Here is a 24,175-nt window from a genome sequence, read left to right as displayed (position 1 = left end):
TTTTTTATATTAAGTGCTAGCCCAGCTTCATAGCTTCTTCTACCCTCCTTTATCAACTTTTTTGTCAATCTTTGTTGACATTTAAACCTTTCCCAATCCTCTTCTCGCCCACTGCTCTTAGCTACTCTAAATTCCTCCGCTTTTAATTTAACACTTTCCTTCACCTCCTTCGTTATCCACGGCTTATTACCTCTCTTCCTACTGTCCTTTTTAACCATCGGAATAAATTTCTGCTGAGCACCAAGAAAGATCTCCTTAAAGATCCTCCACTGCTCCTCAGCAGACCTACCTTCCAACGCGCTCCCCCAGTCCACATTCGCCAATTCTTCTCTCATCCTACCATACTCCCCTCTATTCAAACAAAGGACACGTGTCCGGGAACCCACTTTCTCCTCCTCCATCTGCAACAGAAACTCCACCATACAATGATCACTCTCTCCAAGAGGATCCTTCACCTCAAGGTCCCTAATTCTACCCGCCTCATTACATAGCACCAGATCCAAGATAGCTCGCTCCCTCGTCGGCTCCAACACACACTGTTCCAGGAAACTATCCCGGCAGCATTCCAAGAACTCCTCCTCGAGCCCACCTCGTCCAACATGGGTCGACCAATCAATATGCAGATTGAAATCCCCCATAACTACTGCCGTCCCATTCCTGCACGCCGCACTTATTTGCGTGTTAACAGCCCGCCCCACCTCCAGATCATTATTATGGGGCCTATAGACGACACCCACCAGCGTCTTCCTCCCTTTGCTGTTCCTAATCTCCACCCACAACGATTCCACTTTCTGCTCTTTGGCTCCGATATCATCCCTTGCTACCACCTTGATGCTGTCCTTAATCAGCAGAGCTACGCCACCCCCTCTTTCCTCCTGCCTATCCTTCCTAAACACTTGATAGCCCTGTACATTCATCTCCCAGTCCCTGTCACCTTGCAGCCACGTCTCTGTAATGGCCACCAGATCGTATCCATTTGTGTCGATCTGCGCCACCAGCTCATCCACTTTATTCCGAATGCTTCGTGCATTCAGATAAAGCGCTTTCATCCCAGCCTTCTTCTGGACCCTATTTGCCGTAACGCCACCACTTGGGACATCCTCAGCCTCTTCCCTTACCTGTACCCTATCCTTAACTGTAGACCTCCTAACATCACCTACCCTCGCACCCTCCCCCCCCCTAATTAGTTTAAAGCCCTGTCTACAGTTCTCTTTACTCGATTCGCCAGCACTCTGGTCCCAGCACGATTCAGACCAACCCCATCCTGCCCGAACAAGTCCCACCTACCCCAATACTGGTGCCAATGCCCCATAAATTCAAACCCATTCCTCCCACACCAATCTCTGAGCCACCCATTCACTTCCTTTATCCTGTCAACCCTACGCCCGTCTGCACTCGGTTCAGGCAGTAGCCCAGAGAAGACCACCTTGTCGGTTCTACTTTTTAATTCCATTCCCAGCTTCTCATACTCCCTCCCCAGATCCTCAGTCCGCACTTTGCCTACGTCGCTGGCACCCACATGTACCACCACAACTGGGTTCTCACCCTCCCACTCCAGATTCCTCTGCAGCCCAGCTGCGACATCCCGTACCCGAGCACCAGGCAGACAACACACCCTTCTGTGCACTTTGTCATTGTGACAAAGGACAGTGTCAATACCCTTCACCCCACTATCTCCAATCACTACTACGTTCCTTTTCCCCTTCTCTTTGCCTATGTCCTGCTGCATCACTGTACCGTGTGCAGTTTGCTCACCAACCTCACCTGCCTCATCCTCTTCCAGACTGGAAGCAAGAACCTCAAACCTGTTATGCAGATTAAGAGGCTGAGGCCTCCGCTCCTCACCCCCCTTCCTCCTCCCAGCAGCCCCCTTTTGTTCCTGACCCTTAGATTTAGACAGTCTAGGGGGGGTGGATGTCACTTGCACCCCATTGACAATGACACCCTCTCTCCCCCTGATGAGCCTCAGTGTCTGTAGCTCAGAGGCCAGCTCATCCACCTTGAGCTGGAGCTCCTCCAGCAACCTGCACTTACTGCAGACATGGCCACTGGGAAGGACCCTGGGGTCCACCAGTTCCCACATCATACAGGAACCGCACATCACATGTCCCTCCATTATTCAATATAATTTGTTGTGGGAAAAAAATATTTTCCTTGTTTTTTGCTGTAGTAGTTTTGAAAAAAAAAATTTTTTTTTTTTTTCCTTGTTCTTTCCACCTGGCCTTTTTACCTTCCAGCCCTTTTTGATATTAAGCCCTAATAGCTCACTCTGCTTCCCTCTCACTCCGCTGCCCGCTCCGACGCTGCCCGCTATCTACACCAGGCCTCCTTTTAAACTTGGCGCTGATTTAAAGCTGATGGGTCTTCTGGCTTTTAAACATGTTACTCCTTATGCTGATGTGGAGATGCTGGTGTTGGACTGGGGTAAACACAGTAAGAAGCCTCACAACACCAGGTTAAAGTCCAACAGGTTTATTTAGTAGCAAAAGCCACTGGCTTTTGGAGCGCTGCTCCTAGTCAGGTAAGTGGGAGTTCTGTTCACAAACAGGGCATAAGAAATAGGAAATAGGAGCAGGAGTAGGCCATCTAGCCCTTCGAGCCTGCCCCGCCATTCAATAAGATCATGGCTGATCTGTCGCTGCTCAGTTCCACTTTCCTGCCCTCTCCCCATAACCCTTAATCCCCCTCTTATCAAAAACCCATCAACCCGCGTCTTAAAAATATTTAGAGAGGCAGCCTCCACCACTTCAACGGGCAGAGAATTCCAGAGATTCACCACCCTTTGAGTGAAGAAGTTCCTCCTCAACTCCGTTCTAAACCGCCCCCCCCTTTATCTTGAGGCTGTGGCCCCTAGTCCTACTGTCTTTTTTGAGCGGGAAGAGTCTCTCCACCTCTATCCTATCCATCCCATTCATCATCTTATACGTCTCAATGAGATCTCCCCTCATTCTTCTAAACTCTAACGAGTACAAGCCTAGTTTATTCAGCCTCTCCTCATAGCTCAACCCCCTCAACTCTGGTATCAGCCTAGTAAACCTCCTCTGCACTCCCTCCAAGGCCAAAATATCTTTGCGCAGGTGCGGTGCCCAAAACCGCACACAGTACTCCAGCTGCGGCCTCACCAATGCCCTATACAGCCGCAGCAAGACCTCCCTACTTTTATATTCAATCCCCCTCGCATATAAAGACACAAACTCAATTTATAAAATAATGGTTGGAATGTGAGTCTTTTACAGGTACAGACAATGTGAGTGGAGAGAGGGTTAAGCACAGGTTAAAGAGATGTGCATTGTCTCCAGCCAGAACAGTTAGTGAGATTTTGCAAGCTCAGGCAAGTCGTGGTGGTTTTAAAGCTGCTGGTGCATTTACACATTTCTGTGACAAATCCAGACCCTCCATTTTGCAATGTCTACATGGCATCAACTGTGGGCCAGGGAGTAATACTCCCACCAGCTTAGAGTCAGAGAGGTTACAGCATGGAAACAGGCCCTTCAGCCCAACTTGTCCACACTGCCTAGTTCTTAACCACTAAACTAGCCTCAATTGCCCTCATTTGGCTCATATCCATCTATACCCACCTTCCCCATGTAACTGCCTAAATGCTTTTTAAAAGACAAAATTATATCTGTCTGGAACAAGCTGCCAAAGATGATAGTAGAGGCACTCACCTACCCTCTGTATAAAAAAAAAATGGCCCCTCTGGACACTTGAATCTTCTCTCCCCTTAAACCCATGCCCTCTAGTTTTAGACTCCCCTATCTTTGGGAAAAGATATTAACTATCTACCTTGTCTATGCCCCTCATTATTTTATAAACCTCTATACAGTCACCCTTCAGCCGCCTATGCTACAGAGAAAAAAGTCCCAGTCTATCCAGCTTCTCCTTATAACTCAATCCATCAAGTCCCAGTAGCATCCTAATGAATCTTTTCTGCACTCTTTCTAGTTTAATAATATCCTTTCTATAATAGGGTGACCAGAATTGCACACAGTATTCCAAGTGTGGCCTTACCAATGTCCTGTACAACTTTAACAAGATATTCCAACTGCTGTATTCAATGTTCTGATCGATGAAACCAAGCATGCCGAATGCCTTCTTCACCACTCTGTCCACCTGTGACTCTACTTTCAAGGAGCTATGAACATGTACCCCTAGATCTCTTTGTTCTTTAACTCTCCCCACTGCCCTACCATTTAACTGAGCAAGTCCTGTCCTGGTTCAATCTACCAAAATGCATCACCTCGTGTTTGCCTAAAATTAAACTCCATCTGTCATTCGTCAGCCCACTGGCCCAATTGATCAAGGTCCTGTTGCAATTGGAGATAATTTTCTTCACTGTCCACTATGCCACTAATCTTGGTGTCACCTGCAAACATACTAACCATGCCCCCTGTATTCTCATCCAAATCATTAATATGTTGATGTTTAAATGGATTTCAGCAAAGCCTTTGACAAGGTCCCACATGGGAGATTTGTAAAAAAGGTAAATTCACATGGGATACAGGGTAATTTGATAAAGTGGATTCCAAGTCCAAAGATGTGTGGATTAGGTTGATTGGCCATGATAAAATTGCCCCTTTGTGTAGTGGGATGTGTAGGTTAGAGGGATTAGTGGGTATAATGTGTAGGGATATGGGGGTAGGGCCTGGCTGGGATTGTGGTCGGTGCAGACTCGATGGGCTGAAGGGCCTGTTTCTGCACTGTAGGGATTCTATGGTTCTATGAAAATTGGCTCAGTTGTAGGAAACAGAAGGTGGTGACAGAAGGCTGCTTCAGTGATTTTTTTAAATTCATTTGTGGGACATGGGCATCACTCTCTGGCCAGCATTTATTGCCCATCCCTAATTTGCCCTGGGTGCGCAGTTGAGAATGAACTACGTTGCTGTGGCTCTGGAATCACGTGTAGGCCAGACTGGATAAGGGCAGCAGATTTCCTTCCCTAAAGGGCATTAGTGAATCAGATGGGGTTTTTCCAACAATCAACAATGGTTTCATGGTTGTCAGCAGATTCTTAATGCCAGATTTTTTTTACTGAATTCAGATTCCACCATCTGCCATGGCAAGATTTGAACCTGGGTCCTAGAACATTAGCTGAGTTTCTGGATTAATAGTCTATGACAATACCACTAGGCCATTGCCTTCCCTAGGAAGTCAGTGTCCAGTGGCATACCTCAAGGATCTGTGTTGGGTCCCCTATTATTATATAATGACAGATGTGGGGGGTCAGATTAGTAAATTTGCAGATGACACAAAGTTTGGCCGGGTGGTTAACAGGCAGAGTGTCTTGGTCTACAGGAAGATATAGATGGAATGATCAAATGGGTGGATAAGTGACAGATGGAATTTAACTGTGAGCTGATACACTTTGGAAGGAATAATTTGACAAGGAAATATTCAGTGAATGGTAGGCACTAGTAAGTTCTGTGGAACAAAGGGATCTTAGTGTGTTTGTCCACAGATCTCTGAAAGCAAAAGGACATGTTAGTAGGATGATGAAAAAGGCAAATGGGACACTTGCCTTTATCAGTCATGGCATAGGATTGCAAAAGCAGGGATGTCATGTTGGAGTTGTGTAGAACTTTGGAGAGGCCACAGCTGGAGCACTGTGTGCAGTTCTGTTCACCACATTATAGGAAGGATGTGATTGCACTGGAGGGAATGCAGAGGAGATTCACCAGGATGCTGCCTGGGATGGAACATTTACATTATGGAGCGAGGTTGGATAGACTTGGGCTGTTTTCACTGGAGCAGAGAAGACTGAGGGGGTGACCTGATTGAGGTGAACACAATTATGAGAGACATTGACAGAGTGGATAAGGAGCAGCTGTGGAAGGGTCAGTCATGAGGGGGCATAAATTCAAGGTGAGATTTAGGGCAGAAGTGAGGATGGTGACATTCTGCAATGCACTGTGGTGGAGGTGGGATGCCTCACATCCTTTAAAAAGTAGCTGGATGAGCACTTGGCATATCATAACATTCAGGGCTATGGACCAAATGCTGGTAGATGGGAGTTGAGGTGTCTCTTGTGTTGATATGCACTCAATGGGTCTCTTTTGTGCTGTATGATTCTATGATACGGAAGTTGGCGGGGGGGGGAATCAGGATATTGAATTTGATCATCAGCAATAATCATAATGAATGGTGGAGCAGGCTTGAAGGGCCGAATGGCCTACTCTTGCTTCTAGTTCCTAGGTTTCTATCACTGTCGCAGGCTCAAAAGCCTGGAATTTGCTCCCTGACAGCACTGAGGGTGTACCTGTACCTCAGGGCTTGCAGCGGTTCATGGCACAGCTCAACATCACCTTCTCAAAGGGCAATAAATGCTGGACTTGGTGGTAACGCCCACATCCCATGGAAGAATAAATGAAAAGTCCCATTCCAGAGACATGAAGCAGACAGGAAATAGGCTGACACTCCAATGAAGTAAATAGAATCGTACAAACCCTACGGTGCAAAAAGAGGGCATTCGGTCCATCAACCCTGCACTGACAACAATCCCACCCAGGCTATAGCCCCATGACCCCAAATATTTATCTCCCTGATAGTAAGGGGCAATTTATCATGGCCAATCCGTATAACGCACACACCTTTTGGAAGGAAACCGGAGCACCCAAAGGAAACCCTTGCAGACACGGAGAGAATGTGCAGACTCCAGACAGACAGTGACCTAAGCTGGAATCGAACCTGGTCCCTGTCGCTGTGCAGCAGCAGTACTAGGTGCCATGCCACCCCCTTGGCAGAGGCACATTTCTGCATTACCGCAAATCAGCCACTCCCTGAAACTGGCTGTTTGTCAGTGCTGCCACCCAGCAAACATGGGTGTCAATTTGCACAGAGTGGATTAGAGAACTGGAGTGCTCCATAATGGGTGGAATTGTAACAAGAGAACATTTCTTGAGAGGTGGATGGAATTGGATGCATAATCCACTTTTAATTTCCTTGAGTGTAGAATATTGAATTAGGATAGGATTTTTAAAATGGGATTGTTTTTCCCTGATGGGGTAATTAAGAATGAGGGGGAAAGAATTTACTCATGAGAGTTTGACCAGTCAGGAGTAATGATAGGAGGCATTTTATTCCACACGCAAACTATCGGATATCTGAAAGCCCCTTTCTGCGAAATTAATTTGAACAGATGGTGGCACAGTGGTTAGCATTGCAGCCGCACAGTGCCAGGGACCCAGGTTTGATTCCCAGCTTGGGTTACCGTCTGTGTGGAGTTTGCACATTCTCCCCACGTCAGCGTGTGTTTCCTCCAGGTGCTCTGGATTCCTCTCACAGTCCAAAGATATGTAGGTTATGTGGATTGGCTATGCTAAATTGCCCCTTAGTGTCAGGGGGGATTAGCAGGGTAAATGCATGGGGTTAGGGCCTGGGTGGGATTATTGTCAGTGCAGACTCAATGGGCCAAATGGCCTCTTCCTGCACTGTAAGATTCAATACTCTCTATGGAAGAACCTTGCAAGGTTTTGGGAAATGGATTCGGCAAATAGTTTGTACAGGCTGTGGGGACTGTTTGATTCTGTGATATGAAACGTCTTGGGCTGTGCTGGGCTAGGTGGGGGGCAGGGGTCACTTAAAAATTTCTAGACCTAGATTAATAGGTTATGGAGCCAAGGCAGGTGAAAGAAGTTATGACACACCAGCCATGAATAATACAGGAGCAGAACAGGCTCCAGAGATTCAATAGCTTCCTGGTGCTATGGACTGTCCAACAGCAGTCTCACTGCCCTCTCCTGGTAGCTGCCTGATATTGCAGACATTCTATCCCTGAGGAACCCCCACAGAGGCTGACACACCCAGGGCAGCACTGAGAGAGCACTACATTGTCAGAAGAGCTTTATTTTAGCAGAGAATTTAAACTGAGTAGGCGGTAAAAAATCACACTGAGGTATTATATGTGTATATATAGCATTTTTGCAAAATAAAACAGTCAAGTAACTTCATACGTGACTGTTTCAAAAGCAGTCCTTATAAAACTGAGCACAAGGAAATATTAGGTCAGGTGACCAAAGGCTTGGTTAAAGAGGTGGGTTTTAAGGTTTATACACAGAATAATGGATACCTGGGAGTGAGTACAGACTGGAATCTAATCGAGGGGTTCAGATGGTTTATATATAGAATAATGGATACCTGGGAGTGGGTACAGACTGGAATCTAATCGAGGGGTTCAGATGGTTTATATATAGAATAATGGATACCTGGGAGTGATTACAGACTGGGATCTAATGGAGGGGTTCAGATGGTTTATATATAGAATAATGGATACCTGGGATTGATTCAGCAGGCGACAGTGCAGAGGGACCTCAGGGTCCTTGTGCATGAGTCGCAAAAACCCAGCCTGCAGGTGCAGCAGGTGGTCAGGAAGGCAAATGGGATGCTGGCTTTCATAGCGAGGGGGATTGAATATAAAAGTAGGGAGGTCTTGCTGCAGCTGTATAGGGCATTGGTGAGGCTGCAGCTGGAGTACTGTGTGCAGTTTTGGTTGCCACACTTACGCAAGGATATTTTGGCCTTGGAGGGAGTGCAGAGGAGGTTTACTAGGCTGATTCCAGAGTTGAGGGGGTTGAGCTATGAGGAGAGGCTGAATAAACTAGGCTTGTACTCGTTAGAGTTTAGAAGAAGGAGGGGAGATCTCATTGAGACGTATAAGATGATGAATGGGATGGATAGGATAGAGGTGGAGAGACTCTTCCTGCTCAGAAAGGACAGTAGGACTAGGGGGCACAGCCTCAAGATAAAGGGGAGGCAGTTCAGAACGGAGTTGAGGAGGAACTTCTTCAAAGGGTGGTGAATCTCTGGAATTCTCTGCCCGTTGAAGTGGTGGAGGCTGCCTCGCTAAATATTTTTAAGACGCGGGTTGATGGGTTTTTGATAAGCGAGGGGATTAAGGGTTATGGGGAGAAGGCGGGAATGTGGAACTGAGCCACAACAGATCAGCCATGATCTTATTGAATGGCGGGGCAGGCTCAAAGGGCTAGATGGCCTACTCCTGCTCCTATTTCTTATGTTCTTATTACAGACTGGAATCTGATCGAGGGGTTCAGATGGTTTCCATACAGAATAATAGATACCTGGGATTGATTACAGGCTGGAATCTAATCCAAACCTTTCATAACTTCCAACCCACAGCACTGTATCAAGTTACGCAGAGATCAGTAGGGCATGATGTATATGGAAACCTTTCTGTCCAACTATTATCTCTCCCCTAGAAAATGTCGTCTCCATGAGATAATTGTGCAAGTTTTAAAACAGATAATTTAAGAAAATGTCAATGAAAACATGCAAGTCCAGTCTCTCCCAGCCAATTGGTGTCACTTTAGGTGTTGCAAGATTTTTAAATTGCAGTCCTTGCTGCTTAGAAACATCCATGTTTTAAGGCAGGCAGCTGCTTACGTCAGATGGAAAAAGCAACAACCATCCCAATGCAGGTGCCTTTTTAAAAATAAAAACAGGCTAAACAGCAGTGCTTACGCAAGTTAATTCCTTGCTGATTCACATTGTGAATTCCTCAGGGTCTTGAACTGATTGTCTATGGCTTTGATCCATGTGCAAAGACAATGGACATGCAAAAAAAGGGTGGCTGTGCAGTTTTCCTGGTCTAAAGTCAGATAACTGCAGATTCTGATAAGCAAGACCATATTCTTAGCTAATGCTGCCACCATGTTATACTGGTCATTGTAGATAACGCATGTCTTCAAAAATGTGATATAGGCAATGGGGAATATACAACAGATTGAAACAATAAATAAATCCGCACCCCAACACATTATGTTTCAAATACTTTAATAGGAAACCTTACTGGAAACAGCACAAGAGAACACACAAATATTTAAAAACAGTTACCAAATACACCAAAAACATCTCTTATAAAAAGTAAAGCAAACAATGGGATCTACTTTATGAAAAATATTAAATTTTATATTTCAGATCCAATAAGAAATTTAAGTTTGTACTATATAAAAAAGAATTCCCAAATGCTGGCATTGTTTAGAAATCAAAAATCATTTCAAAATATTCTCAAAGCTGCGTTGTTGGAAAATGAAAAATAAAAGAAAAAAATCAAATACATAAATCTGCCTGTTCTTTAATTTCAATCTCCCTCCACATCGAAGATCCACGCAAGAGGAAATGAGAATACCTGGCCGATGTTTATTCGCGGTCGTTCCACCACTTGCTCCCCAGCACCCTTTAGGTTCAAAATAGGTAGAATCTCAGGACCCCTCCCTCCCATCAATTAATACGTCTTCCACAATAAGCCACACTCCCCCAACATATCCCCAATCTCCTTCCCTCCCCCCCAACATCCTGCATGTCTCCTATACTCTCCCCCTGTCACCCACACCACACCGCCCCCCCCCACCCCCCCCACACTCTGTATGCACCCCACCGTCCTGAGGGAAAAAAAATGATCAACAACCACTGACTACTACCAGATAGGAAGAATAGACTGATTTTAACTTATTCCTTTATTCTGGGGTTGGGGGAAGGGGAAGAGGAAGGGGGGGCAGGAATGAAGTTAGGAGGTTGAAAAGGTTGGGATTAAAAGGGAAAGATTTCAATTCTAGCTCCCCCCTCCCCCCACCCCCTCCCCCTACCCAAGGTACTGGGAGGTTTAAGCACGCTCCCCACGGATGCGACGAGCTAGCTGTATGTCTTTTGGCATGATGGTCACACGCTTAGCATGGATAGCGCACAGGTTGGTGTCTTCAAACAGTCCCACCAGGTAGGCTTCACTCGCTTCCTGTGGGGGGCGGGGGGGGGGGGGGGGGGGGGAGAACAGAGAGAGGAAAAAAAATTTAAAAAGTTAACTACTTCGTACAACACAACCCATCCAAACCAACATCCCCCTCTCCTGAGATACACAGAACCTACAATGTAGAGTCTGGTCACTTGGCACAACACCAGCACTTACCCTTCACCGCACCAAATGGTCCCAATCATATCACAGAATCCCTACAATGCAGAAGGAGGCCATTCGGCCCTTTGAGCCTGCACCAACAACATTCCCACCCTATGCCCCACTCCCACAAAGCCACACATTTATCCTGCTAATCCCTCTAACCTACACAGCCCAGGGCATTAAGGAGCAATTTAGTCAATCGACCTAACTTGCACATCTCTGGACCTGGCCTATTCCCATATCCATTCAATGAATCTATCCAACCTCAACTGGATTATTGAGAACAATCTCTGCCTCAGCACCACCCTGGGAGAGTGAATTGTATAGCTTCACAATTCTCTAAGAAGTTACTCCTGTCCTTTGTGCCAAACAGTGTTCATTTAATCTTGTATCTCTGGCCTCTCACCTATTAGGAAAGTCTATCTATGCTGTGCCAGCCTTTAATGATGTTTAGCAACTCCATCATATTTCCTTAGATAGCACATTACAAGCTCTCAACTTCCAGCATCCTGAAAGGATAAATGCAGCTGATACCTGGGAACACTATCCTGACTTGGAACTAGATCACTGTTCTTTCCCAGTCACTGGATCAAAGGCCAGGAACTCCCTCCCTAACAGCACTCTGGGTGTATCTACATGGACTGCAGTGGTTCAAGAAGGCAACTCACCACCATCGTCACAAAGGCAATTACATATGGGCAATAAATGGTGGCCCAGCTAGTGACACCCACATCCCAGGGATGAATAACAAACACACTTGCCCTTTAATCTTTGCAACCGCCATTTCTCACAACTCCTATATTTTCTCATACCAGGCAGCATCCTAGTGAACCCATCAAACCCTCAATATCTTTCCCATGGTGTGAAGTTCAATGCTGACTGGATTCAAGTTCTAGTTTGCATGTGTCAGGTATATCCCTGACCAGAAAGTGATTGGCTGGCACATTTCATCCTTGGGCCTTCATGCCAATTCAAACTAATTTGACTAAACCTCCACCTCTCTGAACCATTACTATTACTAAAGGTCCTGTGACTACTCTCTTCATTCAAACTATCCACAATTTCTCTTCTGTTGACATGCTCTGTATCATCATTTGCAAACTGTTTGCTGTTAGCCAGTTCATCAAGTTCCCTCAATGGAGGGAGTCCGTCCCTTCCTTTTGAAGTCATCATGGCACAGTGGTTACCACTGCTGCCTCTCAGCGCCAAGTACTCAGGTTCAGTTCCAGCCTTGGGTTACTGTGCAGAGTTTGCATGTTCTCCCTGTGTTTGTGTGGTGTTTCCTCCAGGTGTTCTGGTTTCCTCCCACAGTCCAAAAACGTGGCGGTTAGGTGGATTGGCCATGCTAAATTGCCTCTTAGTGTCAGGAGAACTAGCTAGGGCAAATGCATGGGTTTATGGGGATAGAGCCTAGGTGGGATTGTGGTTGGTGCAAACTCAATGGACCGAATGGCCTCCCTGCGCAGTGAGATTCTATGATTCACTCATAATACACTGTGAATGGAGGAGAACATCAGGCCCAAATAGAGTACCTTCTGGTTAAATGTTCAACATCAAGGGAATAGCAGCACTGGGGATGAAGGTTACACATCAGCAATCTCAACCTCCAATTCTCCCCAACCCCAAATCCATCCCCCAAGCAAGAAGCAACTTCAAGAAGGGAGAAGATACTGGAGAAATGAGTAACCTGCAAGGCTCCAATGGCAGCACTCTGGAAACGCAGGTCTGTCTTGAAGTCCTGAGCGATCTCCCGCACCAGGCGCTGGAAGGGAAGCTTGCGGATCAGAAGCTCAGTGGACTTCTGGTAGCGTCTGATTTCTCGGAGGGCCACAGTGCCTGGGCTGGGAGAGTAAAGGTTAGGCGGGTTAAATCAGTGGGTTCCATTATGGAAATCATGATTCAGAACAGCACGTGCACATTTTTAATGATTTAGATGCAAAAATAAACCCCACAATTTCTGGAAGAATCAGACCGAGAAGTTGAATACAGGATTGGCTGGGACATCTTGTTCAGTAAGAAGTCTGACAACACCAGGTTTAACTCCAGCCGATTTATTTGATAGTAAACTCACAAGCTTGAGGTTAAACTCTTCGTCAGGTGAAACCAGTGAACCTGGTGTTGTCAGACTTCTTACTGTGTTTACTCCAGTCCAACGCCGGCATCTCCACATCACATCTTGTTCATACATGGGAAAACAGCCCTTCACTAACAAGTGTCCTATTTCCAAATCTGAGTGTCATTCAACAGGCATATTGGTCTTTAACACAACAGGCAGTGATTTGAAACACACCGTCTGATGGTGGGAGCAGATTCAGTGACACTTTCAATAGAGTATCGAATAAATAAACAGCAAAGCCATGCAGGGCTATTAGAAAAGAAGAGGGTTACAACAATTGAATAGTTTTCAAATGTCTGCATTTCAGCTCCTGTGGTCCAAATTGCTGGCACAGAAGCCACGGTGGCAGAGTGGTTAACACTGCAGCCTCGGTGCCGGGGACCTGGGTTCAATTCCCAGCTTGGGTCACTGTCTGTACATAGTCCTCATGTTCTGTGTCTGTGTGGGTTTCCTCCCGAGTCTGAGAGACGTGCAGGTTAGTGGATTGGCCATGTTAAATTCTCCCTGTGTACCTGAACAGGTGCCAAAGTGTGGCGACAGGGGGATTTTCACAGTAACTTCATTGCAGTGTTAATATAAGCCTACTTGTGACGATAATAAATAAACTTTAAAACAAAAGAGAGAAAACAAGCTCTCAAATTACAATTATTTTATTCACTCTTAAATGTGGCGAATCTCTGGAATTCTCTGCCCGTTGAAGTGGTGGAGGCTGCCTCGCTAAATATTTTTAAGACGCGGGTTGATGGGTTTTTGATAAGAGAGGGGATTAAGGGTTATGGGGAAAGGGCGGGAAAGTGGAACTGAGCAGCGACGGATCAGCCATGATCTTATTGAATGGCGGGGCAGGCTCGAAGGGCTAGATGGCCTACTCCTGCTCCTATTTCTTATGTTCTTATGTACCACACTCTTTCACCACGAACACAAATGATCCACTTTGATGCGGAGAAACATCTCTGACCATAACACCTTTCCTTCAACTTGACACTTTTTATCATTTGTTCATGGTCACTACCCAGGCCAGCTTTTTTATCCACTCCTCGTTGCCCTCGAAAAGGTGATGGTGAGCAGCCTTCCTGAACCGCAGTGGTCCCTGAGGTACCCACAGTGCTGTTAGGGAGGGGCTTCCAGTGATAGTGATGGTGAGTGGCTTGGAGGGGAACTTGCAGGCAGTGGTGTTCCCAGGTATCTGCTGCTCATCGTTCTAGGCAGGAGAGATCACGGGTTTGGAAGATGTCAGAAAAGCTTTGGTGACACGTTGCCTCTTACAGATGGTACGCATGGCCGTAAGTATATCTCAGCGGCACAGAGAGTGATTGGATGTGGTGCCAATCAAGTGGGCTGTTTTGTCCAGGATGGTGTTGAGTTTCTTGAGTGTTGTTGAAGCTGCACCCATCCAGACAAGTGGAGAGTATTCCATCACACTCTTGACTTGTGCCTAGTAGATAGTGGACAGACTTTGGGGAAATCAGGAAGTGAGTTGCTCGCCTCAGGATTCCTAGTCGCTGGCCTGCTGTTGTAGCCACAGTATTTACATGGCCAGTCCAGTTTAGTTTCCAGTCACTGGTAACCACCAGGATGTTGATAGCAGGAGATTCAGCAATGCTAATACATTGAATGTCAGCTTTTTTTCATTTATTAGTGTCACAAGTAGCTTACACTAAGACCGTAATGAAGTTACTGTGAAAATCCCCTAGTCAGCACACCCTGACGCCTGTTCGGGTACACTGAGGGAGAGTTTAGCATGGTCAATGCACCTAACCAGCATATCTTTTGGACTGTGGGAAAAAACCAGAGCATCCAGAGGAAACCCAAACAGACAAAGGGAGAAGATGCCGACTCCACACAGACAGTGACCCAAGTCAGGAATCGAACCCTGGTGCTAACCAGTGTGCCACCCTAATAGTTCAGTGTGTGAACGTTACTTGCTACTAATCAGCCCAAGCCTGCATATCGTCAAGGTCTTAATCCAGTTTAGGAAAATTCCCAACAGGATTTCTGTCTCTGCCTCTAACAGCTCCGAGATTTAATGAGCCAGTCAGGGTAGCAGTGAGGAGTGACTGCAGTCACCTGGGAGATCCTGAGCAGCAGTTACTGAGCCCTGCCGATCAAGTCTTCTGGCCACTGGAAGGTTTGGAATTGGTTGTCATGCTATGTGTTTTGACCACCGCCCCCCCCCACCCCCCACCTAATCAAATGCTTTACCCCAACCAGACTACAGGAAAAAGCCCGGGGGGGGGGGGGGGGGGGGGGGGGGGATGGATGGATGGATGGATTCTGCTTCAACCCACTGGACAGTAGAGTGACAATCTGCTCAATCCCAGGCCTAGGCTTCAAGCCCCCCAAAATAACAGTTGAGTCACTAACCGGTAGCGATGGGGCTTCTTCACACCGCCAGTGGACGGTGCACTCTTACGGGCAGCTTTTGTTGCCAGCTGCTTCCTTGGTGCTTTGCCACCAGTAGATTTACGGGCAGTTTGTTTGGTACGAGCCATCTTCCTTTCTTCCGAATTGTCCTAGGGCCTGAAACACAAACAGGGGAAAAGGTCACCTCAAGATATCTCAGCAAGGGCAGCACCCAGGAGAGCCATCAGGAGCATCTCAAATGCAGTGAGAATTTATCCTCCAGCATATCTGGATCCTTTTTAAATTAGTTCTCGAGATGGTGAACCACGCTGGTGTGGGATACAATGCAGAGTCACTGGTCAGAGCTGGTGAGCAGGAAACCTTCTCAGTCACCTCTCTCCTCTAACTCTAGGCACCACAGAGCAGGACTTAAACCCCTGATAAAGGAACGCACTGCATAAACTCACCAAAAGACAACCTTAAGCTCGATTTCTCTCACTCAACACGGCTGTCCCACGGGGCAGGGAAACTTCTTCAGCTGATTACTGGGGCCTCTTTCAAGGGACAATTCACACAAACAGCAAGATCTCACTTAGAAACATAGAAAGATAGGAGAAGGCCTTTCGGCCCTTCGAGGCTGCTCTACCATTCATCACAATCATGGCTGATCATCCAACTCAACAACCAAATCCTGCTTTCTCCCCATAACCTTTGATCCCATTTGCCCCAAGATCTTACCTTGATATTAAGCCCTATCTTGGAATGCAGATGGCATTGCGTAAACTAAATGAACCTTAACCTCGCAATGATACCACCAGTCTTCAGAATTCTCGCCAAGAACATCGCTGCCCAAGTCGCCTTGGTGACGACACTGGATTATCTCCTGGTGACCAAATTGTCCTTCAGTAAAGCTCCTTACATCCGCCAGGGCCTTATTGAGCTCAGCATGTTGCAGACAATAGAACAAAGAACAAAAACAGCCCGGGAAACAGGCCCTTCGGCCCAACGAGCCCGCGCCGCCATTTTAACATTACCAGTCCCCCTCTCCACCCATGCCCTTATCTAATGTTTTAAGGCATTCCACATTGAGGGAAGCTAATTTAGGGACAATTTATTACCTCCAATCAGCCTAATAGCACATCTTTGGGGTGTGGGAGGAAACCGGAGCACCCAGAGAAAACCCACGCAAGCACGGGGAGAATGTGCAAACTCCCACAGACACTGGCCCAAATCCATGTGTCTGCACAGCAAACAGTGATAGTCACTGAGCTGTCGTCTTGCCCAGTATCTGGTCCAGTTTAGGCACACACTAACGACATGAAGCACTAGGCCAATCTCGATCAAGAGCAGCCCAAGTACGACCCATCGCGTGTATGCCCCTCGTTGGACAACAAGGTGGACCGACTTAATATGAACTGTAGGATAAATATTTAGAAGGTGGGGTGAGGGGTTGAAATTACAGGGTTATGGGAAAAGATTGGGGAATTAATAATGGTGCCGCTGAAGAGCTAGCACAGGGAGGACGGGCTGAACAGACTCACACTGCCAACAACCAACTCCCTCCCACTGCTACCAGGCAATCGGATCATTAGCAGCAGTCACGGAACCGCACACAGCTGTGTAGACTGCCAAGAGACAAAACCCAACCGCAACATCGAAGGCAAACAATGATCACAACTGAAAACTCAAGCTTCAGTGAACAAAAACAAAAAGCATAGGACAACACAGTGAAAAAATACTCCATCTTAGTGTGAGCTGGAGGCTGTCATTTGCATAAAGCTTCTCTCACCAACAACACCAAGCTGCCTTTGTATAGCATGATGAAACATCCCAAGATTACTACCAAACAAAACTGGACACAGAGGCTAGGCTTCAACAAACTTCTTGAAAGGGAGGAGAATAGAGAAGGTTCTGGAGAGAATTCTAGAGTTTCAGGCCTATTTAACGGCTGCCGATGGAACAATGTCAATGGAGGACAGGTAAGAGCTCCTGGAAGGGTGGGGGGGGTGGAAGAAGCCTTGGGGGATTACAGAAGTTAGAGAGGGGAAAGGCTATGGAAGGATTTGAAAACCAGGATAAACTTTTTTTTCCAAATATTCCGAAGCCAACATATCAAACTCCATTGGTTCAAAGTGCCTCCCAGTATTTAACACACAATTAGGAGCTCTCATTAAGTCTCCATTCCAAGATATATCATTCAATGGGAAGGCGGTGGTGCAGTGGTGATGTCACTGGGCTAAGCCAGAGATCAATCTTGTGTTCAGGCTAATGATTTTGATTTGATTTATTATTGTCACATGTATTAGTAAACAGTGAAAAGTATTGTTTCTTGCACACTATACAGACAAAACATACCATTCATAGAGACAGAAAGGAGAGAGTGCAGAATGTAATGTTACAGGCATAGCTAAGCTGTAGAGAAAAATCAACTTAGTGCGAAGTAGGTCCATTCAAAGGACTGATGGCAGCTGTTCTCGAGTCGGCTGGTACGTGACCTCAGACTTTTGTATCTTTTTCCCGATGGGGGAAGATGGAAGAGAGAATGTCCGGGATGCGTGGGGTCCTTGATTATGCTGGCTGCTTTGCTGAGGCAGCGGGGAGTGTAGACAGAGTCAACGGATGGGAGGCTGGTTTGCGTGACAGATTGGATTGGACTACATTCACAATCCTTTGTAGCTTCTGGCAGTCTTGGGCAGAGCAGGAGGCCATACCAAGCTGTGATACAACCACAGCTCTTGGGACATAGGGACAAAGGTCCTTGCAGACTTGGTGGGCTGAATGATGGCCATGAAACTATAATCAATTGTCATAAAAACCTATCTGGTTCACTACTGCCCTTTTGTAGTAAGAAGATCTGCCATCCTTACCTGGTCTACTGGTCACTCCTGAGTCACAGCAATGTGGCTCTTAACCCTTACAAGCCACCCACCCATAGCCAATGAAAGTTCCCTGCATTAAATTTTACTTCACGGCAATCTGTCTCATCCACTAACTGCTCCTATAGTGTTCACAGCTAGAGGAAGTTTTGGTTTAACACCTCATCTGAAAGATAGGCATCTCACACAGTTTAGCACTGTTTATATTGCATCGGAGTAAAGCGATGCCTGAAGTGAATTATCTAAACTCATCCTTTCATCATCTGTACGTGGCTCCAATGAAGGGTTATTCAGACTCGAAACATTGGCTCTATTCTCTCTCCACAGATGCTGTCAGACTTGCCAAGGCTTTTCCAGCATTTTCTGTTCAGATTCCAGCATCTGCAGTATTTTCTTATTGTACGTGGGGCATCTCACATTGCAGGAGATAAGGAAGCAAAGAGAGGGATTGGAGCAAGTGGAGAACATTACAAAGGGATAGAGGGGGTTGGCTATAGACATCACAGAATCCCTACAGTGCAGGAGGCCATTCAGCCCATCAAGTCTGTAACGACCACAATCCCACCCAGGCCCAATTTCTGTAACCCCACATATTTACCCTGCTAATCCCCTGACACTAAGGGGCAATTTCGCTTGGCAATCAATCAACCTAACCTGCACATCTTTGGAGGAAACCCACACATACACAGGAAGAATGTGCAAATTCCACACAGTGACCCAAGGCCAGAATTGAACCCGGGTCCCTGGTGCTGTGAGGCAGCAGTGCTAACCACTGTGCCACCCACACTTGGAGAATATTTTCTAGAGGGGGGCAGTGAAGACATGGAGAGACGTAGAGAACAGAAGTGAGCCAACAACCTGCCCCAAGCAATGAGATAAAGAACTCTCAATCCCTAATCCATATATTTATTCACTTATTCCTGGTCTCAGTCCCACCACTGCTGGATAGGTCAGCTGTGGTAATAGGGCAAAGCATAGCACTGGAGTGGTCAGAAATACTGAGTGACAAGCATCATGGGGGCTAGGAAGAGTAAATAATTTGACGGGGAAAACGGCTCGATGATAAAATGCTTCAAGTGTTCCAATGCAAACCAAACCAGGCATGGAGTTCCCAGGTGAGACCCGTGACGCATGCAAGTGCTGCTCGAGTGGGATTTCTCTTGACATGGTTGTCCAGTGTTTCCTGCTGGCAGGAGCAACCAATTAAAAACAGCACCCCCTACCCCCCCCACCCACCAAATCTCCCCAGTGTGATGCCCTCCACAGTCAAATGACCTATTACCAGCGTACAGATGGTCATGTGAATAACTACCACCTGATCAGCGATGGAAGTAGTCATCATAGTACCATCAATTAACAGAAACTATTCACCAATGCTCAGTTTAGGTTCTACCAGAACCACCTCAGCAACCCAGAGACAGACACAAGAGTTGAATGCCAGAGGAGGTGAGAGACATCAGCTACTCTCCTCCAGCTGGCATTTAGCCCAACATGGTTGATGGATATCAAAAAGAGAAAATTCCCGTGACTGGGGTAAACACCTTCACAAAAGGAAAATGGATAGTGACTCCTACAGCGACATGCTGGAGCTGACAGAATGTTGTCACCCCAATCATCTTTTGCCATTAGGTCCGAGATTGGGCTCTTTGCTGTTCAGCTCAATTCACATCATTTCCAACACTGAAGCGGCCACCACAACTGATCGCAGAACTGGGTTAACACCTTAACAAGTATGGACTCAAATCCCCCAAACCCCTGCATTCATTCTGCACACAACAATTCAAATAAACATTGACATTGTATTGTGAGAAGTGGGGAAAACGCAAACAAACAGCATTACAAACAGAAAATGCTGGAAAAAAAAACTCTGCAAGTCTGGCAGTATCTATGAAGACAGAAGCAGAGTTAACATCTCAAGTCTGGTGTGACTCATCACCAGGAATAACTGTTTCACTTTCCACAGATGCTGCCAGACCTGCTGAGCGTTTCTGACATTTTCTGTTTTTATTTCAGATTTCCAGAATCTGCGGTAAATTATTTTTATTAAATGATTGCATTACTCAATGCAGGGAAACAGACAATAACCTGCATTTATATAGCACCTTTAATACAGTAAATCAATCCAAGGTGCTCAATAGGAACCTAATCAGACAAAAAAAACCTGACACCGAAGTTACACAAGGAGATAAATTCAGGTGAAAAAAAAGCTTGACTGGTTTTAAGGAGCAAGGACTGGTGTCAAACATGATAGAGGCCATTCAGCCCCTCGCACCTGCTCCACTATTCAATAAAATCATGGCTGTTTGCATCTGGAGTTTTACATTCTCATCTACCACCATTCCGATAATCTCCAACTCCCTCGCCTAATAACGTACCTCCACTGCCTTCGGAGGCAGAGTTAGTTCCAAAGTCAAACAGCCCTCAAAAGAAATTCCAAAAACATCGAGGACACCAGCAGCCCGAACATACTCTCTTCCACCTTCTACCATCGGGGGAAAGTTGAGGTGATATACCAACTGACTCAAGAACAGCTTCTTCCCTGCTGCCATCAAACTTTTGAATGGATCTACCTCGCATTAAGTTGATCTTTCTCCTCACCCTAGCTTTGACTGTAACACGACATTCTGCACTCTCTCCTTTCCTTCTCCCCCGTGTACTCTATGTACGATATGCTTTGTCTGCGAGAAACAATACTTTTCACTGTATCCAAATACATGTCACAATAAAAAGATCAAATCAAAGGCATTTTTTTTTTAAGAAAACCACTATTGGGTTTTTGAAACTTCAGCAGAGGCTATGTTTGATCTTGATCAGAGAGGTGTTCACTCTGCCACGGCCAGTAAATAGGAACCACTGGTGACGACTAATAATAATAATAGTAATAGGAAGGCAGGCTCAGTTATTACGTGCAGTCTAATCAATCTTCCTTATTAGATGGGCAGAACATAAACTTCCCAATAACTGATAGGAAGAATTGGCAGACAAAAATCCGCCACAAAACGAGAAAGGCATAAACTTTTCGCTGAGGTGCATATTGAGTGTGAAAGCAGGAAGCAACGAGCTCATGTAGCCACAACCCAGCCTGATAGACAGCAGCAAACACAGAGAAGCTCAAAAATCTCACTGGGAAATCAGTCAGGTATTACATTTAAAACATTAAACAAATCCAAATTAAACCTACCAAAAGAAAAAAACAGAGAGAGAGAGAACCCAACCTAACTCTCTCCCCCTTTGACTCAATAATCAACTCTTAGTTTTAAAATGGGCGATAGAGGAGGAAAGGATCAGGCAGAACAAAGATGGTGAAAGCATTACAACAGCTGGGGGGCGAAAGAACTGAAGCAAAAAGAAATAGGTTTAATCAAACCAGCATGTCCCGGTTTGCATCAAGAAAACTTTTGCTCAAGACAAAACAAAAAATGAATTTGGTTTCAAACACTTGAGGGCAAAAATAAATAAAAACCAATTTCCTTCTCGGAGATGGGGAAATCCCAGTTCTAAATATGGCTCATTCGACGCCCGTTCAGCAAAATAAAACAGGGATTAAAAAAAAAATGAAGGGGATGAAAGAGTTTAGGGAGAGACCAGGCTGAGAGAGGCAGAGAATGGGAGCATTGAGCCAGGAACTCGCGCCAATTTGCTACAATGTTGCTGCCACAAAATGGATACCTGAAAGTTAGTTCCAGCAGCTGCAACCTTCACAAAGAGCAGCAGATTAATCAATGGGGAAAGAGAGGGGATACTTTGTACAACATTCTCCCCACAAGTTGCCACCTCATTTGCAACACTCTGCCACTTACCTGTCCTTGCTCTTGCCTTCCCTTCCTGCTGCCTGTTTGCTTTTTCCCCCGAGCGAGTCTCTTTGCCAATGCTGCTGCTGCTGTTCCCCCTCCTCTGTCTCAATTTCCTATTCCCCCTCTCGCTGCAAAAACACACAATTGAAGAACATGGCTGACTGAGGCCTTCCCAGCAGCTCCCGCGCTCAGGCCTGTCCCTTCAGAAACACCCACCCACTGCTCTCAGGCTCACACAGCCAAGTGCAGGAGACTCACACACTGCACAGCCACACAACTGGGTGGACAAGGAGGGACTCAAACACAGCCGAGTGGGGAAAGAGAGGGAGTCACACACTGCTAAGCTCACACTGCAGAGTGAAGGAGAGAGTCACACAACTGGGTGGAGAAGAGAGACTCAAACACAGCTGAGTGGGGGAAAAAGAGAGTTACACGTAGCTGAGTGGAGAAAGTGAGTCATTTACATCTAGCTCACACTGCAGAATGAAGGAGTCACACACAGCTAACTCACACTGCTGCATCATTGAATCCCATAGTGCAGTAGGAGGCCATTTGGTCCATTGAGTCTGCACTGACCACAATCCCACCCCATCCCCATAACCCCATGGATTTACCCTAGCTAGTCCACCTGACACCAAGGGGCAATTTTAGCACGGCCAATCCGCCTAACCTGCATATCTTTGGACCGTGGGAGGAAACCTGCGGAGACAACATACAAACTCCACACAGACAGTGACCCAAGCCGGGAATTGAACCCGGGTCCCTGGTGCTGTGTGGCAGCAGTGCTCGCCACCGTGCCACCCTATGGAGGAGAGACTCATACACGGCCAGCTCACGCTGCTGAATGAAAGAGGACCAAGTGATGGGAAATGGAGAGGAATTTAAACACTTTGCCCCCTCCCCCCCAACCAAATAGCTAATGTCAATTCTGCACCCCCTTCTTTCAAAGAAAATAGGTGTAGAGTAGGCCATTCGACCCTTCGAGCCTGCAGCATCATTCAATGCTATCATGGCTAATCATGCATTTTCAGTATCCCACTTTCCTTCCATACCCCCTGATCCCTTTAGCTACGAGGGTCACATCCAGCTCCCTCTTGAACATATCTAACAAAGTGGCCCCAACAGCTTTCTGTGTAGAGAATTTCACAGGTTCACAACTCCCTGAGTGAAGAAATTCTTCCTCTTTTCAGTCCTGAATGGCTTACCCTTTATTCTTAGATTGTGACCCCTCATTCTGAATTTCTCCAACATCTGGAACATTCTTCCCACATCTAGCCTATCCCACCAGGATTTTATATGTTTCTATGAAATTGTCTCTCATTCTTCTAAATTCCAGTGAGTAAAAGACCAGTTGATCCAGTCTTTCTTCTGTATGTACTCTATGAATTTGATTTGATTTATTATTGTCATGTGTTAGTGTACAGTGGAAAATATTGTTTCTTGCGCACTATACAGACAAAGCATTGTGTATATATAGAAGGAAAAGACGGAGTGCAGAATGTAGTGTTGCAGTCATAGCTAGGGTGTAGAGAAAGTTCAACTTAATGCAAGGTAGATCCATTCAAAATTCTGATGGCAGCAGGGAAGAAGCTGTTCTTGAGTTGATTGGTACGTGATATCAGAGTTTTGTGTCTTTTTCCCAATGGAAGAAGGTGGAAGAGAGAATGTATGGGGTATGTGGGGTCCTTAATTACGCTAGCTGCTTTGCTGAGGCAGGGGGAAGTGTAGATGGAGTCAATGGATGGGAGGCAGGTTTGCATGATGGACTGGGTTACATTCACAACCCTTTGAGTTTCTTGCAGTCTTAGAGCAGGAGCCATACCAAGCTGTGATACAACCAGAAATGCTTTCTATGGTTCATCTGTAAAAGTTTGTGAAAGTCTTAGCAGACATGCCAAATTTCCTTAGTCTTCTGAGAAAGTAGAGGCACTGGTGGGCTTTCTTAACTATAGTGTCTGCATGGAGGGACCAGAACAGGTTGTTGGTGATCTGGACACCTAAAAACTTGAAGCTCTTGATCCTTTTTACTTTGCCCCCATTGATGTAGGTAGGGGCATGCTCTCCACTATGCTTCCTGAAGAAGGAATTATCTAGATAAAAGACAGTTCTAGCCACCACCTATTAATTATCTGGTATTTTTCTC

The 24,175-nt window shown here is 46.1% G+C and overlaps 1 protein-coding gene across 1 annotated transcript; it reads right to left on the bottom strand.

Annotated features, from left to right (window-relative positions):
* Positions 1-9,769: 9,769 nt before the first annotated feature.
* LOC145345240 (histone H3.3A) lies at positions 9,770-22,240 on the bottom strand. Its single transcript, XM_080193023.1, has 4 exons — positions 22,039-22,240; positions 15,384-15,539; positions 12,591-12,744; positions 9,770-10,744 (listed from the first exon to the last, which is right to left on the bottom strand). Exons 2-4 carry the CDS (start codon positions 15,509-15,511, stop codon positions 10,616-10,618), a joined length of 411 nt encoding a protein of 136 aa, XP_080049149.1. The 5' UTR covers positions 15,512-15,539; positions 22,039-22,240; the 3' UTR covers positions 9,770-10,615.
* Between the last annotated feature and the right edge of the window lie 1,935 nt (positions 22,241-24,175).

Source organism: Carcharhinus amblyrhynchos, chromosome 7 (genome assembly GCF_965287045.1).
Source record: "Carcharhinus amblyrhynchos chromosome 7, sCarAmb.v2.hapA, whole genome shotgun sequence".
NCBI classification, from domain to species: Eukaryota; Metazoa; Chordata; class Chondrichthyes; order Carcharhiniformes; family Carcharhinidae; genus Carcharhinus; species Carcharhinus amblyrhynchos.
The sequence above is the reverse complement of the archived record's forward strand: the minus strand, read 5'-3'. Positions and strand labels throughout refer to the sequence as shown.

Bases quoted from the DNA above. Each gene is read 5' to 3' on its own strand.
- LOC145345240 (XM_080193023.1), bottom strand. From the start codon at position 15,511: ATGGCTCGTACCAAACAAACTGCCCGTAAATCTACTGGTGGCAAAGCA. The intron at 12,745-15,383 runs GTTAGTGACTCA...TTACTCTCCCAG, and splicing joins AAGAAGCCCCATCGCTACCG to CCCAGGCACTGTGGCCCTCC. The intron at 10,745-12,590 runs GTTACTCATTTC...CGCCCCCCACAG, and splicing joins CTGCCATTGGAGCCTTGCAG to GAAGCGAGTGAAGCCTACCT.